Raw genomic sequence first — 16847 nt, 5'->3', positions numbered from 1 at the left:
CTAAAGAATCTACAAGAAGGTTTATCTTAAACAATGGATTGTTCCATCTTAGTCTTTGCTTTACAAGAGTCACAGAAAGAGAGAGTCTACGACAAGGCATGTTAAAGCTTGCAAAGAACGGCATTTGTTTTCAAGGAAGAAGACAAATGACAACCGGAAACACGCCATAGAAGAGTGTCTTTACAAAGCAGAATCCCACCAAGCAAGCAACTCACCAACACTAGACTAACTACAATACCACTTTATATCTATTCTCTCCCTCTCTCTCACACAATACCAACGAAATTAGCTATCTGAGACATACCATGTTTCAAGACCACTTTAAAATACGCAGCTTTGGTGATCCAAGTATTAAGAGAGAGACGGCGAGAAGCGATCATCCGCCGTTGACAAGGCTGTTGACGAGGGCAAGGGCGTTGCTCGTGTACTGATTAACCCTCCCGACCCGCCGGCACACGTCGGTCCTGATGGAGCTCGTGCCGCCGCCGCCCATCTCGCGGAAGCCATCGGAGCATGTGTCCTCGTTGGTCAGGGCGGCGCTCATCCACGTCTGGGCGTTGGAGACTCGCCACGCTACCTCCATCCCAACCAGGGCCTCCAGGCCCCTCAGCTCGGCGGCGGTCCGACCCACCTGGTCGGCGGCGTCGCCCAGCTGCTCGGCGCAGTCACGCAGCGCCGCCGCCTCGCGCCCGGGCGCGCCTGCTCCGGCGCGGCGGAGGGCGGAAACGTGGGCGCGGAGGGCACGGAGGCGGGTGAGGGTGACGTTGGTGGCGAGCCGGGCGAGCTGGACGGGGCTCCGCCGGACGGCCGACGCGTAGGAGGAAAGCGACGTGAAACAGAGGTCGGGGTAACGGGTGAGGACGCAGCGAGCGCGGATGAACTCGGTGGCGTTCTCATCGGGGCTCATCGGCGCCAAGTCCGGCGGCGGCACCGACGTGCATGCCACGAGGGTAAGGAAAAGGAAGAAGAACAAGAAGAAAAGGCTGTTCGGAAGCATGTCTAGTGCTTCGCGTGGGTGGCGGAGGAAGTAGAGAGCGAGGCCGAGGGATTTAAACGCGGGGCCGATGTGACGCGATCTCAAGGTTAACGAGACCATGAGTTTGCCACGCTAATCTCCCTGAAATCACGGGAATGCCACCCAACGTGGGATGCAAGGTTGTGTGTTGGACGGTTAACGGGCACATAGGGCCCGTCCCCTTCTCAACCGCGATCATAAATGCTTTAAGATCAACACGAGTACTGATGCCCTTATGATTCAGATGGTCACGATCTTGTACGCTTCATGGCCTTCCATCCATGGAAGCAGATGGAATTATGCCTCGAGATTCGAACAGCACGAAGAGAGAAGGTTCTGGTGCGGTCAGCGGAAATCTACAAGGCCATCTTGTGGCAGTGTAAAATTGGCATCGAAGGGAATGAGGAGACACGTGAGATGCTTGGGGAAAGCTGCAACGAGAACAGGAGGAATACGTAAAAGAACGGAGAGGAGGAGGGCAGAATTAGAAGGCACATGCATGGAGGTACGTAGGGACAGGGACGAGGTTCCTGAGACAAAGGGAGCACAGGGGCTACTGCGCTGTTGTAGGAGTGCCTAACGATTCGGTGCAAATACTGTCAAGAAACTACGGGGATGAGTAATAAGAAGAAAGAATAGTGAAAATATGATTTATATTCAAATTGGGATAATACCAGGCTAGAATGTTGACTCAAACCTAGATGTTATAGGGACAACAAAGATAAGCGTAATCCATTTCATAAAGAGACTAGATTTGTTCATGCATCAAGCCAAATCCGAGCCACATGGTTGGACAACGAGGCCATTATTAGATGCAAGCATTAATGAGCAAAGCCAGACTCATTGATTACGATAGACAAACCTGCCTACAGGTAAATTAGAAACGAGGCATCTACTGCTTTGTTCAAGAATAGTTTATCTTATACTGGCCGTTCGAGGAGAACTAATTTATTGGTATATAATTCTAATTTGATCTATTCCAAAGAAGTTCAATTTGACGACTCAAAACCCTGTTTCCCCACGTTTCCTTTGTTTTCTTCTATCACACCTTGCTACTTTGCTTTTACTAATCGAATCAAGAATATCAAGAGGATATTCTACTGTTCAAGCGTATATGTGATTCTACTATATTCAAATGATATGTGCTCGCTTTTCATTCGGTCCAAATCGAACCGAACCAAGTTAGAATCGGAATCAAATCGAACCGACTCAAAACCATTGGTTTGAGTCCAAATGGATCATTATAGTTTCAAATCGATTAAAAATGATAAAAAAATATAAATAAGATAATGATATGGTGGTTAAATCCTTAAGTTTAAAGCCAAGTCTTTCAGTAATTGGTTGCTATGGAAATATAATGTTTTGGGATGATAATTCTGAAGGTATGCTTTCAAAATTTTCTCATCAAAAGAGAATTCTATTTCTTTTCTCTGTATCTCCTCTTTGCCTTGTTGAAGGGGAATCTACCTGAATTGAACACAATTATTCTGGGATGATTCAGACTACTAAATTTAATGGAGAAATTTTCTGATTGAAATCCAAAATATTTAACATAAAACCTCCAACAAGGAAATTAAATTGAAACTACTACCTACCTATCGATTCTCACAGTTCACAAGCCAGAAGAGATCTGGGAAGAACACGCTTGAGACTTTGATTACAGGCGTGCGCAATCGTAAAACACCAAAAGAATCAGAGAGCAGAAGCTGACGTGACAGAGAAGTCCTCGAGAGATTGATGATGGCATGAAGAAGTAGGAATGCCACGGCGATTACGGCATATGAAAACAGAGATCCATTAAACAAGTGGAACAATTAGTGCCAATAAATATGAAGGATCGATTTAGAAGAACGAAAAAGGAGAAGAAGGATCAGTTTATATCGGGAAAGCCCTAAAACAGGAATAGGGTTTGAACGCATCGATCGCGAAAGACCAGTAATCGATTTGACATCATTCGAAATAGAAGGAAGAATTGCTATTTCGTACCATGATCGATCGCTAGACTGCGAAGGACTCCAGCAGCTGGAAGCGGCGATCGGTGCGACCTCCCGGATTCCGGCGTCAGGCGAGTGGAGAGAAGAAGCCAAGGACGGGCGAGAGAGCGCGATTCGCCGACTTTTAAAGTAACCCGCGCATTAACCTATGCACGTGCCACACACGGGCATTTCGGTGGATAAATAGACGCTATATTTGTCAAATCACTTAAAAAAAGGTAATACAGTAATAAAAATATTTTAATTATTAATGTATTAATTGATTGAGATGATATTGATGGATTGTCTATTTTACATATTCCTACACTAAAAATATTAGATGATTGCTATAAATGACTTGGCAATAACGCAAACATAGAGAGCAAACAACAGACTATGGAGATGAAACAATTTGCTAGCTTTTGTGTGTGTCAAACATAATATATGCCCATGATATCAGAATATGGAATAAAAATAAATAGAGAAGTCTCTTAACACAATCTTTCTGAGCATTCCATGATCATTATCAGCTCCACTAGGAAGAGGACCAGCAGTAGCAGGTCACACCAAAAAAAATCAATAATATTATTGCCGCAAAAATAGTATGTTGAGAAGTTTCTCATGCAACTTCAAGTAATTCTTTGCGATCACACAAAGAATCTGTGCAAGTGCAACTACATCTTTGGGGTATATGTATCCAAGTAAAAGGATTCATATCTGTGTAAATATCTTGTTTTGTGTTATGAATGAGATCTTGAAGGCATAAAACCACAAATGACAGTGCCATTAATCACAATAAACTCCACAGATATGATAGAGCAACAAGAAGTACAAATACCAAAATAGCTCATCAAGGGATAAGTATCACGAGAATTAAAACTGTTCTAAGAGCGATATAGTTGTCCCCTGGAACACTTACATTCTTCGGTGGTCTCATGCAATTTTCTTAGCATCAGAGAATGACAATCGGTTGTCAATCGAATTCAACTGGTTCCGAAGGTTCTGGTTGTCCTCCAAAAGACGGTCATATTCAAGAAGCAAATCTTCAGATTGCTTTTTCAGAGCTGCCGCCCTTGCTTCTGCAGCTTTTGCTTCCTGCAGTCTGTCTTCTGACTCTGATTTTAACTGTTTAATTTGTTCATTTAGACTTGCAATCATTCCGTCCAGTGCTTTTACCTCACTTGAACCCCCAGTTTTTGCTTCTTCCAAAACCCTGTTTTGCTTTAGAACAGCCTCCATGCTCTTTCTTAGCCCACGCAATTCTCTGACGTAATGGTGAAGACGGTCAATTATTAGTGCAAGGAAAAGGGAATAACCTGAAAAATGTGGGTGAGACTTAGCATCCAGACAAGCAATTGTTTTATAAAGATTTCACAATTTAAAGTAGAGGACAAGGCTCTTTGCAATTAAGAACAGAGTACTTCAGAAATCACCATGAGATGCAAGTTTGCAGAATTATCCATAGTTATATACAATGTTTAGACTAGAAGTTGGATACCTAAAAAGAAAAGAATAACAATTCCACCGGATCTACCATTACTTTAAGTAATGAATTTAAGTAAATAGCTGTGTGATGCATATCATAAGCAGTCAAGAAAGCATAATTCCAAATGATCTCACAGACGTCTATAGCAAAAAAAAGCAAGAACAATCAGAAGGGTACAGATGTCATGCCCACAAAACCTTATGCAAATTTCGAGGCAATAGCAGCCACCAACCCTGTAAATATTATAATATCAGGTTTTTCCCATCAAAATGTGAATATATATATGTGACATCCTTCAAAACTTTTAAGTATCTCTTCGGGGTTATATAGGGCAAAATATGACAATTAATACATAACATCGAAAAAATGTTGATATTAATAATACATTTGTGAGTTCAGAGGGATATCCTATGCATTTTCATTTCTCAATGGCAAAAATAAAAGTAGAGTCATTTACAAGGTAAACATGAAATCTCGCCACAGAAATAATAGATTGCGCCTTAAACTTTATGCATGTCTCATATTGCCACAGAAAAATTAAAAACATTGCTGCAAATATCAATCAACATAGCCACCTTACTAGATGAGATGTAAGATTGTGTTGCTTTTACAGTGAAAGTTTCTTTTGACACCTAAGGTATCTGTTCAATCATGGATATTGATATTTCCCTTAATATATTGAGCATATCTTTACAATGCATAATTTCAATTAAAATTATCATGAGGCAGCATGTGACAACTAAATTTTAAGATGCAAACTACGATATATTTGTCTATCCACCTTGTTCTGCAAAAGAATATGGTGGATACTCGTGACACCTTCCAGCATTATCATTGGCTTAGATTTCTGCTACGTGAGATGTCACCCCTTCTACTTGGCCATCAACCAAGAAATAAAAACAGCTTCACTATCTTCATCCATTATTCAACAAAACAATGTAACTAATGCCTCCTACGCACCAGCATACTTGTACTAGTCGTGAGTAAAAATCCAGCAATAAGACAAAAAAGATTTTACACCTTTTTCATTCCAGTCAAGAGAGAAATCTAGCTTTTTTGCCTTATGTTTCTTCATTCCTTTCAACCAGTTTACATAATGTTATGTGATTCGATTGGTAACTATAACTTATTCATTTAACATAATTCTTTGAATTCAAGCTGGACTAAGAAACCTGTTGTGGATTTATACTATCTATTCTCTCCCCCACAACGCTCCATTTGCAATTGACAAGATCAAAGAGGTTTCAAATTCAAGATTTTAGTGCTCTCTCAATGGGCATGGATGCTAGAACTTACTAAGAGAATGGTGTTCAAGTTCAAGAAGTCAGAGCTTTAGCTAGTACTATAATTTCTTTTAATCTATAATATTATGATAACCATTCCTATCTACATTGTTCTTTCTTTTTATTATTTTACCATAGAAGAATCATATCATTGTATGTTGCCTAGAGTTATGAAACTCTTGTTAAAAACTTAAAATTGTAACAAAATATCAAGTATAAATGAATAATTAAAATAATTTCAAAAGATAAGTTATCAATAACTATGTCCTTATGATAGAACTTTGGAAAGAGTTGCAACAATACTCAGGCTGTCACACTTGATCAGTGGGCTCCTACCAAGCAAGTCAAATTACAGCCAACAATGGAGATGTAGTTTTGGCAGCCATGGGATAAATTTTCTGATTCGATAAATAGTCAAAATTTAGGCTCCCAAGAGATAACAACAACAACGCCGTGTGTCTTTTTAGATCTTTTTCTATCTCTTCTTATACCATTAACATTAATCATTTCATCTCTTCTGACTACCATATCCGAAGGTCTCCTAAGCATGTATCTATACCATCTTAAAAATTTTCTCTCGTCTTATCTTCTATCGAAGCGATACCTAGTTATTCACGAATAATAATATTTTTTTCTATCTTTTCTAGTAATTGCTTTAGGTATCTTGGATCAATTACTCAATAAGATAAAGAGATCAATGAATATATTATTCATAAAGTAAAAACGGAATAATTAAGATGACGAGAGGGGTCAACGGTCTTATATGATCATTTGATACATTTGAGATTAAACGAAAAATTTTATAAGATAGTTGTGAGATCAACAATGATTCATGGAACCGAGTGTTGGACAGTTAAGAAAAAACATATACAAAAATATTTTACTATCGAGATAACAATGTTGAAATGAATGTGTGGAGTTACTAAGAAAGATAAAAAAAATATTTTTATTAATAAATAACTAGACATCGCTTCGATAAAAAATAACATGAGAGAAAATCATTTAAGATGGTATAAACATATGCTGATAAGACATCCGGATGCGATAATCAGAAGAGGTAAAATAATTAATATTAGTGATACGAAATGAGGTAGAAGAAGACCTAAAAGACTTTAATAGATACTATAAATAAATATTTAAGTACCATAAACTTAACTAAGCATATAACTTATTATAGATCTCAATGACGGCAAAAGATCCATATAACCAACTCTAAATAGTTGGGATTTACAGCTTTGTTATTGTTGTTATTGTTGTTATTGTTGTTGTTATATTTTTTTCTAATAACTCCACAGATCCATCTCAATATTCTCATCTCAGCAATACAAACTTTTTGCACATCCTATTTCTTAACTGCCTAACACTCATATCCATAAAGCCTTACTGGTCTCACAACGATCTTATAAAATGTTCATCTCATATCCATAAAGCCTTACTGGTCTCACAACGATCTTATAAAATTTTCATTTTAATCTCAAAGGTATCTGATGATCATACAAAACTCCCGAGACCCTTCGCTATTTCAACTATTCTATTTTTATTCTATAAATAATATTTTCATCGTTCTTTTTATTTTGTTGAATAATTGATTCAAGATACTTAAAGCTTTTACTTAAAGAAACATCTTGTCCGTCCAACTTAACTATATTCTCCTATTTATTTATAAAATTACTAAAATTGCATCTCATATATTCAATCTTAATCCTTCTTAATCTAAAACCTTTAGTTTATAAAGATTGCCTCCATAGCTCATATTTATAATTAATTTCACTTAAGCTCTTATCAGCTAAAGCAATATCATCCACAAATAACATACACCAAGGAGGTCTATCATATAAGTGACTAGTAAGTTTATCCATAATTAATTTCACGCAAAACTCTCAAGAGACGAAGAACTTCAATTTAGGCTAACCTTTAAAGTGTCTAATCTTTCAACATTTTCGTCTGCCCATTCAATCTTCATTTTTTACTAGTATAAATTCCACGGTGATGGTGAAGCTACCAATAATCCCATATCCCCTGACATTTTAGAATCTGTCATTCTTAGTGCCACTCAGTTTGACGATGACATACATGACAGGGATCACCTACATGTTCTACTCTAATGTCCACCATGCTAGCTAACATCTGTCTTGAATTAATGTTTGCCTTCTCGCTCTTTGTCTCCCTCAGACTGTCCTCCCTTCACCTTCTAATTTTCTACTATCCATATATACATCATATGTTGTAAGAATTATCTATCATGTATCCGATGTTATCTTTTAATTTTTATTACTGTTATGGTTATCAACGCCGTATACAAAAACATCAGATATAAGATCCATAATGATGCAAATTACCAAGGGAAAAGCAATTTGACAGGTCAAAGATATCTATTTCCAAATGGATCGTCGGCAATCATAACAACCTTCCCAAGCCATTCCAAATGCATGATGAATAGAATAAACCCTAACCACAGAAGAAGAAAGATCTAGATGAAACAAGCAAGGGCGAGACTCTAGAGTGGATACCCATGAGGGAAGCTTCGAGTAGGTGGCGGCTCATGAGGACCTGATCGGTGGGCGTGAGGGCACCGAGTTCGGCCGAGCCGCTGCTGATCTTGGCGATGCTGTAAAGACTGGAGGCGAGGACGACGAGGACGGTGCCGGCGACGGTCTTCACCATGACGGGGCCGCGGCCGCGCTTGAGGCGGTCGAGGCCGACAACAACGAGCTTGCGAAGAGGGGTCTTGAACAGCAGCGTCACTGCCACCGCAACCTCCGCCGACAGCACTGCGAACAGCAACTGGATCATCTTGCTCCTCCCCCGATCACGAAAAAGAGAAGGCGACGATGCCGACCAAAGCCTGTAGAGGATTGATTCGATGGCTTCGAGGCCTCGATCGAAGGATAATGTATACGAGTGCGAAAACGGAGGGCAGAGAACGAATGATCGGCGATCGGATTCGCTGGGCGTAACGGGAAGTGGAATTTTTGGACCGTCAATTTCTTCCCCTAATTTGTTCTTCGGGCAACCAACTTCGCGGCGTCTCTACGCGTCCCGTTATTGGGAGACCCCACGTGAGACCACGCGGGCGTTACAACGGGTAAGCGACGAATGCGCGTTGAGCGACACGTTCCGGGGCCAACACGCCGATCGATGCGAGCGGGGACGACGCGACACGTGGTTTCATCGGGCGCACGACTCCTTCGAGTCAACATGAATTCTGCAAGTCTCTTCCCACTTGATCAAAGACAAAGATGAGATCTATATCAGCTGCAACACGAATCTTGTCGTCATGCACGCCCATCTCTCACCACCGGCCGTGAAACGGGGGTTGTCATCCCCAATCCACCCTCTGCATCGTCTCTGCTACATACACCATGAGGGTTAAATATAGTTCTAAGTCTTATCATGGGGATACAATGTAATCGTAGCTGTTAGTATTACTATGAGTATTTTTTTGACATATACTCCTAGCTATAATTGTATTTATCATAAATTTAGGCAATACATCTTTAGCTATATTTATTTAGATTATGAATAACTAATCATGATCATTTGGATGAATATGATATTTATCTTGATATATCATTTAGCTATAATTGTGGCTTTGATTACTCTAAAATGAATATAATAAGAATGATTGATTTGACATTTGATATTTTTCGCTAAATTGATTGTGAAAAGTATTTATAATATTTATATTTTATATATTTGTAAAAAAATATATTATTATTATTTAGAACTCTATTTATTTTGGACTTATATGATATTAGTGTGAAATATTATTTTGGATCCGTTATAGTGATATTTTAATTACGTAAATATAATGGTGTTAACTGTAATATGATACAGAATATTTGATGATTATACAGTGGTTATATGATTGCAAACAATTTGTTAGACTTTGTAAGGATTATGTCGTTTATTCAGGTTTTGATCATACGATTTCTGTGATTGAATTATTTATGAATTGAAAAATAATAAATATCATGTGGAAGTGAATTATCTGTCTATATTTTTAATATTATATTCTTATAATAAGATTATGACGTTGTACCAACCCAGCCTTCGGGCATTGCACCCCGTCACCAGCAAGACGGAACTGCAAGATAAGGAGCGGTGGTGGGGCGACGGAAAGAAGTGGCGGCCCTTCTGTCGGCAGAGTCTGTGGATGTAGGCGTAGGGTTCGTCCATGTTCAGGCGGAAGTCGTCCAAGCTGGTGACGCAGCTTCGGCGAGTTCGCCTAAGATTGTTACTTCGTCTGGTAAGTCTGAAGTGGCACCAGCGCCTGTTCCAGGAAAGGCTCCAGTTGGGGAGCTCTGCCATGATGCCGAGATCGCTGAGGTGACTCTGCTTCGTCCTGCAGCTTACCATGTGCTTCATGGTGATGCTGTTTAACAGATAAGCTAATCGACTTCTGGGAATTACTAGATGGATTCGTACAAGAGTCGAGCTTCACGGTGCATGGGACTGCTGTGGACTGATCGAAGCTTTCACAAGTTGCAAAGCTAAGTTCAGATCAGCACGAGCGATTTTGATGCTTCTCTATGATTCCATCGATGATTTAGGTAACCAGGTGTGTGATTCTTAATCACTCTTAGTTCAATCTCAATAACATATTGGATCGACTGTGAAATCAACTGGGAAAAGATTGAATTGTAAAAGGATCTGCCTATTCGAGAGACTGTGATGGTGCATGCAGTTTTCAACATCCACAGTGTGATCGTGGTCAAGAAGCTGATGTGCATGGGTTAGATGGTCTACAGATGGAAGAAACCCTTGAAAAGTTGACAGTGATCCATCACCAAACCGGTGATCATGTGGAGAGGGCCGCCCACATCACCTGACCAACATCTAGTCTGAAGAGATCACAAAATTTGCACTATCCGCAAAAAGAGAACTCTCAACAGCTTTCTTTTGCTTGTATTCATCACCATCATGTGTTGGAGTCGTCTTCTTCCTCCTCTCTTTTCTACTCCTCATCATCAGTCTTTTACCATCTCTTCCAATCTTTTATCATATCTTCCAGTTTACTGCTGCGTCTCAGGCAAGACAAAAATCACGCAGGAACGACGAAGTCGTCGTCGTCTCCAATTCCCATGGCTTTTGTCCTCACCTGGAACGCGTGCTCTCGTCATCGCCGCGACTCCTACTGTGGACGCCTCGGAGGCGTAACCGCCGTCGCTTATTTTACACCGCCTCGATTCATTGCTCATTATTCGCGTATTTAAATTTCAGTGGCTCTCAAATCAAACACGATGTGGGACCCAATGCATTCACCTGTAGTACACATAACGGGTCCCGCCGTACGCGTAAGATAATGTCCACTACGTGTACCGGACGTCCGAGGTGAAGTTCCAACCACCGATCAGATTCTCGCACGCCTCCTAAAGCAATGATGTGAGCTCCATATGAAATTTGATCCAAGTTTGGATAGATATGAGCGTCGAGTTGTGGTACGAAGATCCAAAAATGGCATTCCACAAAGTAGGATGACACGACGCCAGCAGATGCATGTGAATGGTTGGGACCAAACCTTGGCAATAAATTATGTTGGCAAAAGGAATCCAACATGTCGTGTCTCACCCACAGTCCACTTTAATATCCGTGCCCAGACCGTTGACCATCTGCAGTCCCCTCTCGAGGGGACGCCCATCAAGGGTCACGTGCATGGTCGAGATCCTCCACCTTCCACCGACTGCAACGCTCCCAAGGGTTTCAAACCGGATGAGATGGCTGTCGACTTTGATTGGTCGGACGAGCCATCACGATGGATATAGTCTAACGCATCCTTTCTAAGTCCAACTAACTATCAAAAGTTTGAGCCGAATCATCAAGTATTCGATCTAAAAGTTCGATCCGTCGTTGTTCCTAAGGGATGGGCAGATGCAGATATTTGAGATCGCGGTGGGAAGAAGCACAAGCGAGTTTACTTTGTCCAATTACATAGTAAAATACAAGAAATAATTTACATGCATGAGGAGAAAAGAATCGGTGAAAGCTTGGAATGATTATGATCGAGTATTACTATTTGGTCGCCGTAAAATTGGTATTGGACGGGTTGATGTCTTTGCTGCTGGTGGTGGCGTTGTTATCGTCCTCGTTAATGGTTCTACTGGCAGTGCTCCTGTTGTCATGGTTGTCGCTTGCGGTCGCCGGATGATTCCCGTTGATGATCGACGATATGGCCGCCGCGAGCGCGGCGGTGAAGTTGGGGTCTGCTGTTATGGCCGCCGTAGCAGCGGTCACGGTGTCGGCTAGGGAGGGCGGAAGCGCCGCGTGCTCCTTCGGATGAGGGAACTCCGAAGCCTCCATCGCCGCAGACAACTGCAACCCTGAGAACCTTGACTGGTTGATATGAGTCTGGCCAGAGGCATTCGGCACCGGAAAGTAGCCGGCGGCGGGAAACGGGAACTGGAACTGGGCCGGTGCCGGTCTCTGCAGCTGCGTGGCGTCCGGGCGGTGAGTGAGGTCCAACATCACGGTCGGGAACGGAGCCGACGCCGATATGGTCGCCATGCTCGACGAGAAAGGCAGGACCGTCCTCGCCATGAAGCTGGGATTCATCAGCCCCTCCGGGCTGGACATCGACCCCGAGAGCAACATCGACACCGCGGCCGAAGTCGTCGACGCCATCGCCATGGCGGCCGCGGGGAGCGGGTGGTTGTGCGTGCCCTCGTACGTCGTCGTCAAGATGGAGCGGTCGTCAGCGCACCTCTGCACCTATTGGAGGGCAAAACAATGGATGATCAGCCGAAGGTTGACCTACGAACACGTGATCTGCGCTTCCTGCTCGTTACCTGTTTGCGAACGGGGCAGCCGGCGGCCATGGTGCATCTGTAGTAAGCCCGGGGGCAGGGGTTCCCTTTCGCCATCTTCTGCCCGTACTTCCTCCATTGACATCCATCAGCGATCTAAGAAGACATAAACACAAGCAATCGAATCCGTTCATGTAAATTGATCGATACATACAGCAAGCTCTGCGTTTGTACTGAGATCTTAATTACCATGGGTGCATCAGAACGAGCTCGAACGGATACACGGGCTTTCCTCATGATGGCTTCATGAGCTTGCTCGGTGCTACTCTCTTCTCTGTTAGAGTTTGGGTGATCAGGTGGTGGGACAATCTCCTTGTCGGTGCTCCTCTTGCGTCGCTCGGAGTCCATCGATCTGACCCCGCCATTGTCCGGCGGGGGAGAAGGGCGGTCGCGGGTAGCCGTAGACGAGTGGGATGGTTCATCGGCATCCCCAGCTGGGCCGAGATCCATGAACTGTCTTGGCACGAGGACCTCTCCATGTTCATCGTTCTTGGCCTCGACTCTTCCATCAACAACCTGGAGGATCGATCGATCATCCGTCATCCATGGATCAATCAATTCCTTCGATTTATTCAGTTGTTAGTGTATGATCTATCTATTGCATCTTACATCGTGTTGCTGCCTCAGCGCGGTGAGATGCATCTGGAGGGCGTTGTAGTTGCTGATCGCTTGGTTCAGCATCTCCCTCAGCTTCTGGTTCTCCTCTTTCACGCGCGCCAGCTCGTCTCGCATGGCCGCCAGCTGAATCAAGCAGGTGCAGAGTGCAACCGGTATCAGACCAATAAATCGACAATCAAACGAATTCATGTCGGCAAAGATCTCCTTCTTCCGATCACCTCGCTCTTGCTCTCTTTGCGGTCGTCGGCCGGCAACACCGCGTCGTCCACCGTGGACAGGTCGCTGCGGGCGTTAGCGATCAGAAGGTTCAACCCGGCGATGGTGAGATCCTCCTTCTTGATGCAAGAACTCGACACCTTTGGGCCGAGATCGGCCTCTACCCTGCCGACGGCCTTCCTCCTCTCAGCCGAGAAGAAATCCACCTCGTTCACTTCCATGCGACCGTCGCCGCCGCTCAGGGTACGACCGCCTTTGCCTAAGTAACTGAAGTCGAAGCAGAAGAAAGAGAAAGGCGGAAGTCTTACAACAGGTGGGATGGGGTGGACGAATAAAGAGGGAGAGAGAAGGGAGACGACACGGCCGTGGGCATCAGAGTGACATAAGATGATGCGTCAGGAAGGGGCAGGTGGAGAGGAGCGATGCTCCGCTCACACGGGCTCATGAAAGAGAGAGACAGAGACGGGTAGAACTACCGCCTTCCAATTGGGCCGGCCGATTCGATGCGGCAGAACTGGTCAACAGCGTTGACCAATCAAAGAAGGACGATTTTTTTGGGCGATCATTTCCTTGACTATTAAGTCCAGCAATACATCGTGTCAGCTGTTAATACAAGTAATTCTATAAATATCGAGAGATTTTGATGCTTGTGATCATATTCAAATCATCCACGACAACATATATTATTGAGAAAGAAGACAACTGCGTTTATATGTTTCGATCAATGTGAAAACAATGAAGAAAAATAAATAATATTACAGAATATCTGACAAGATAGAAATATTAGAGTATAATACCCTCCTCCCTTGCGAATGCATGCATGACACAACGACACACTAAAGCTAGCCATCCACCGGTCAACCCTATTTGGTTGACTAATTGTTTATGTTGTGATAGCAGTCCTCCGATGGCATCACGGATTCAGTAGTTTACTCCGAGACGATGAATCATTCAAGCTCTTGCAACACACATCTCTGATGTCCTATCCTGTGAGAAGAGGAAACCAAGAACAAACCCTAGAATAGTGCACCCTCCGTCGGAGGATGTGATCATGCCACATTAGGGTTTTAAGGCAGAAAATGAATTGCACAAGAGCCATCAACATACTCCACACTGATTTTATTTAGGTTACAGTCTGAATTGCATGTTCGATGGACATCAAGAACAATGATGCTCCTGAGAAAGCATTTAGCTTGGTTAATTTGATTCTCCCTCTATGGAAGAACCAACAGATGTTTGCAGTTTAGCCATTTTTTAATCTGTAGAAGAAGAAAAAAAAAAAAGTAAAATGAAACTTGATTTCATCCACAAAGATTCCAAGTAAATAAAGTCTGCGGACAACACACGGAGCAGAAGAAGAAGAAGAAGAAGAGATAGAGACCCAGTTGGAATGTGAACTGGGTGTGTTCTTGCGGACTGCTGTTGGGTCGACGTTCAAAGACCTCGGAAGAAAAGTCTGACTGCAGAATAATAAATATACAGTCGAGTTGTTTTCATGGCACAAGAACAATTAATGGTGCAGATTTTAGGTCATACAGCTCATAGAGAAGAGGTGGAAGGAGAAAGATAGAGAGAAGAGAGACCCAAGGCGTTGACTGGGTTGTCGATTACGTGCAGGTGATGCCGCCACCGACGCTGAGTGGCTACGCACACCGCCGATCTTAGACTCAGCTCAACTCGGTCCGTCGAACGTACCTGGCTACGCACGCTGCCACATCTTCATCATGATTGTGTATCAAATCCGACATATCGTCCTGATTCATTCAAGTCGATATATATATATATATATATATATATATATATATATATATATATATATATATATATATATATATATATATATATATATATATATATATATATATATATATATATACATATATATATGTATATATATATACATATGTATATACATATATATACATATGTATATATATATATACATATGTATATATATATACATATGTATATATATGTATATACATATATATATATACATATATATATATATGTATATATATGTATATATATATATGTATATATATATATGTATATATATATGTATATATATATATGTGTATATATATATATGTATGTATATATATATATGTATATATATAATAATATTATTTATAAAATAAATACAAGAGATAAAAAAGAAATGATAAAAATAAAATATTAGTAAAAAATAATAAGATGATAATAGAAGAGAGAGGATAGCGAAAATGATTATAGAACGATTGATTAAAGGAATGAGAGAAAGATGAAAATAATAATATATATTTTTCTCTTTCACAATTGTACTTAAAATATTTAAATACCTTTTGAAATAAAGGATCGATATCAATTTTCTTTCGAGGCTCAAACGGTCTTAAATTAGTGGGCGAAACCCAAATCTCAATTTCTTTGATGTGATTCGAAACTCATTAAATTCCAGAAAATTGAAATCGAATCGAATCAACATCGAGAGGTCGAAAGTCCTAAATCAGTGTTAGTATGGGCTAATGGAGTTCTTTGGATCAAAGCTCTTCTCGAGGAGAGGAGGAAAAGGAAGGCGACGTGCTTTCCCGTGCACCATCCTCGACGATTGTCCGATGCTCGAAACGCCATACGACGTCGTTTTTGGTCATCGGATCCTTCCTGTTTAACACCCTCTTCGCCCCGTCAAAGCCACGCAGCTAAGGAGAAATAGTGGCGTCTGGTCCCATCAGAAGGGAGGTCAGCATGCCGCAATTCCCACGCGCCTATCTGCCCCATTCATATCGCTTTCTCCCCGTTTCGTCGCAAAACCTCCCCACCCGCCTCTCTCTCTCTCTCTCTCTCTCTCTCTCTCTCTCTATATATATATATATATATATATATATATATATATATATATTAAAAATTCTTGCAAAACATCTATATTGCAAAAAAAATTATAATAAATTTTTTTCTCTCTCTACATTGCATCGATGGAAACCTTTACACATAGGGCCCTCTACTCTCTTCTACCATTGATGAAGGTGATCCATGCCATCGTCGTCCTTACCTATAATTCTCGCCATCGTCGTCCTTACCCATAATCCTCTCATTTTTCGTCCATTATTTTTGGTCCACTACCTTTATAATTATCATGATCGATCGTCTTCATTGCTATTACACCTCTTTTTATTGGTTCTTTTCGAGCAAAAGAGACGATCTACCTCGATGATCTAATTTTAAAATTTAAAAAAAATCAAAATCATCGATTTTGAAATTGAGGTAAAATCTATCGAACATGATTTTTTTACCACGACCGACGTTCAGACCTGGGTTTCTTTTGTTCCTCATCGATCTATTCACTCGATCGTCCGTGAATTAGTACCATCAAGAACGAAAAGCATGCTGATCTACCAATTCCTCTTTCCTTGTTGTTGTAAGAGGCGCCGAGCCTGCTTTGCTTGCATGAGGTTGGCACCTCCCCCATCTTTTTAT

The 16847-nt window shown here is 41.7% G+C and overlaps 3 protein-coding genes across 3 annotated transcripts; all 3 read right to left on the bottom strand.

The window, feature by feature from the left end:
* Nucleotides 1-99: 99 nt before the first annotated feature.
* On the bottom strand, nt 100-1399 carry LOC103987075 (21 kDa protein-like). Its single transcript, XM_009405265.3, has one exon. It carries the CDS (start codon nt 1094-1096, stop codon nt 377-379), a length of 720 nt encoding a protein of 239 aa, XP_009403540.2. The 5' UTR covers nt 1097-1399; the 3' UTR covers nt 100-376.
* A 2343-nt stretch (nt 1400-3742) lies between these two features.
* On the bottom strand, nt 3743-8807 carry LOC103987073 (uncharacterized). Its single transcript, XM_009405264.3, has 2 exons — nt 8268-8807; nt 3743-4304 (listed from the first exon to the last, which is right to left on the bottom strand). Exons 1-2 carry the CDS (start codon nt 8548-8550, stop codon nt 3922-3924), a joined length of 666 nt encoding a protein of 221 aa, XP_009403539.1. The 5' UTR covers nt 8551-8807; the 3' UTR covers nt 3743-3921.
* A 2843-nt stretch (nt 8808-11650) lies between these two features.
* Nucleotides 11651-13725, bottom strand: LOC103987072 (probable WRKY transcription factor 31). Its single transcript, XM_009405263.3, has 5 exons — nt 13397-13725; nt 13170-13301; nt 12750-13076; nt 12543-12656; nt 11651-12465 (listed from the first exon to the last, which is right to left on the bottom strand). The coding sequence occupies exons 1-5, from the start codon at nt 13613-13615 to the stop codon at nt 11770-11772; spliced, it is 1488 nt and encodes a 495-aa protein (XP_009403538.2). The 5' UTR covers nt 13616-13725; the 3' UTR covers nt 11651-11769.
* Between the last annotated feature and the right edge of the window lie 3122 nt (nt 13726-16847).

This window comes from Musa acuminata, chromosome BXJ2-6 (assembly GCF_036884655.1).
Source record: "Musa acuminata AAA Group cultivar baxijiao chromosome BXJ2-6, Cavendish_Baxijiao_AAA, whole genome shotgun sequence".
In the NCBI taxonomy this organism is placed as follows: Eukaryota; Viridiplantae; Streptophyta; class Magnoliopsida; order Zingiberales; family Musaceae; genus Musa; species Musa acuminata.
Note: the sequence above shows the minus strand (reverse complement) of the source record. Positions and strands in the feature narration are given on the sequence as shown.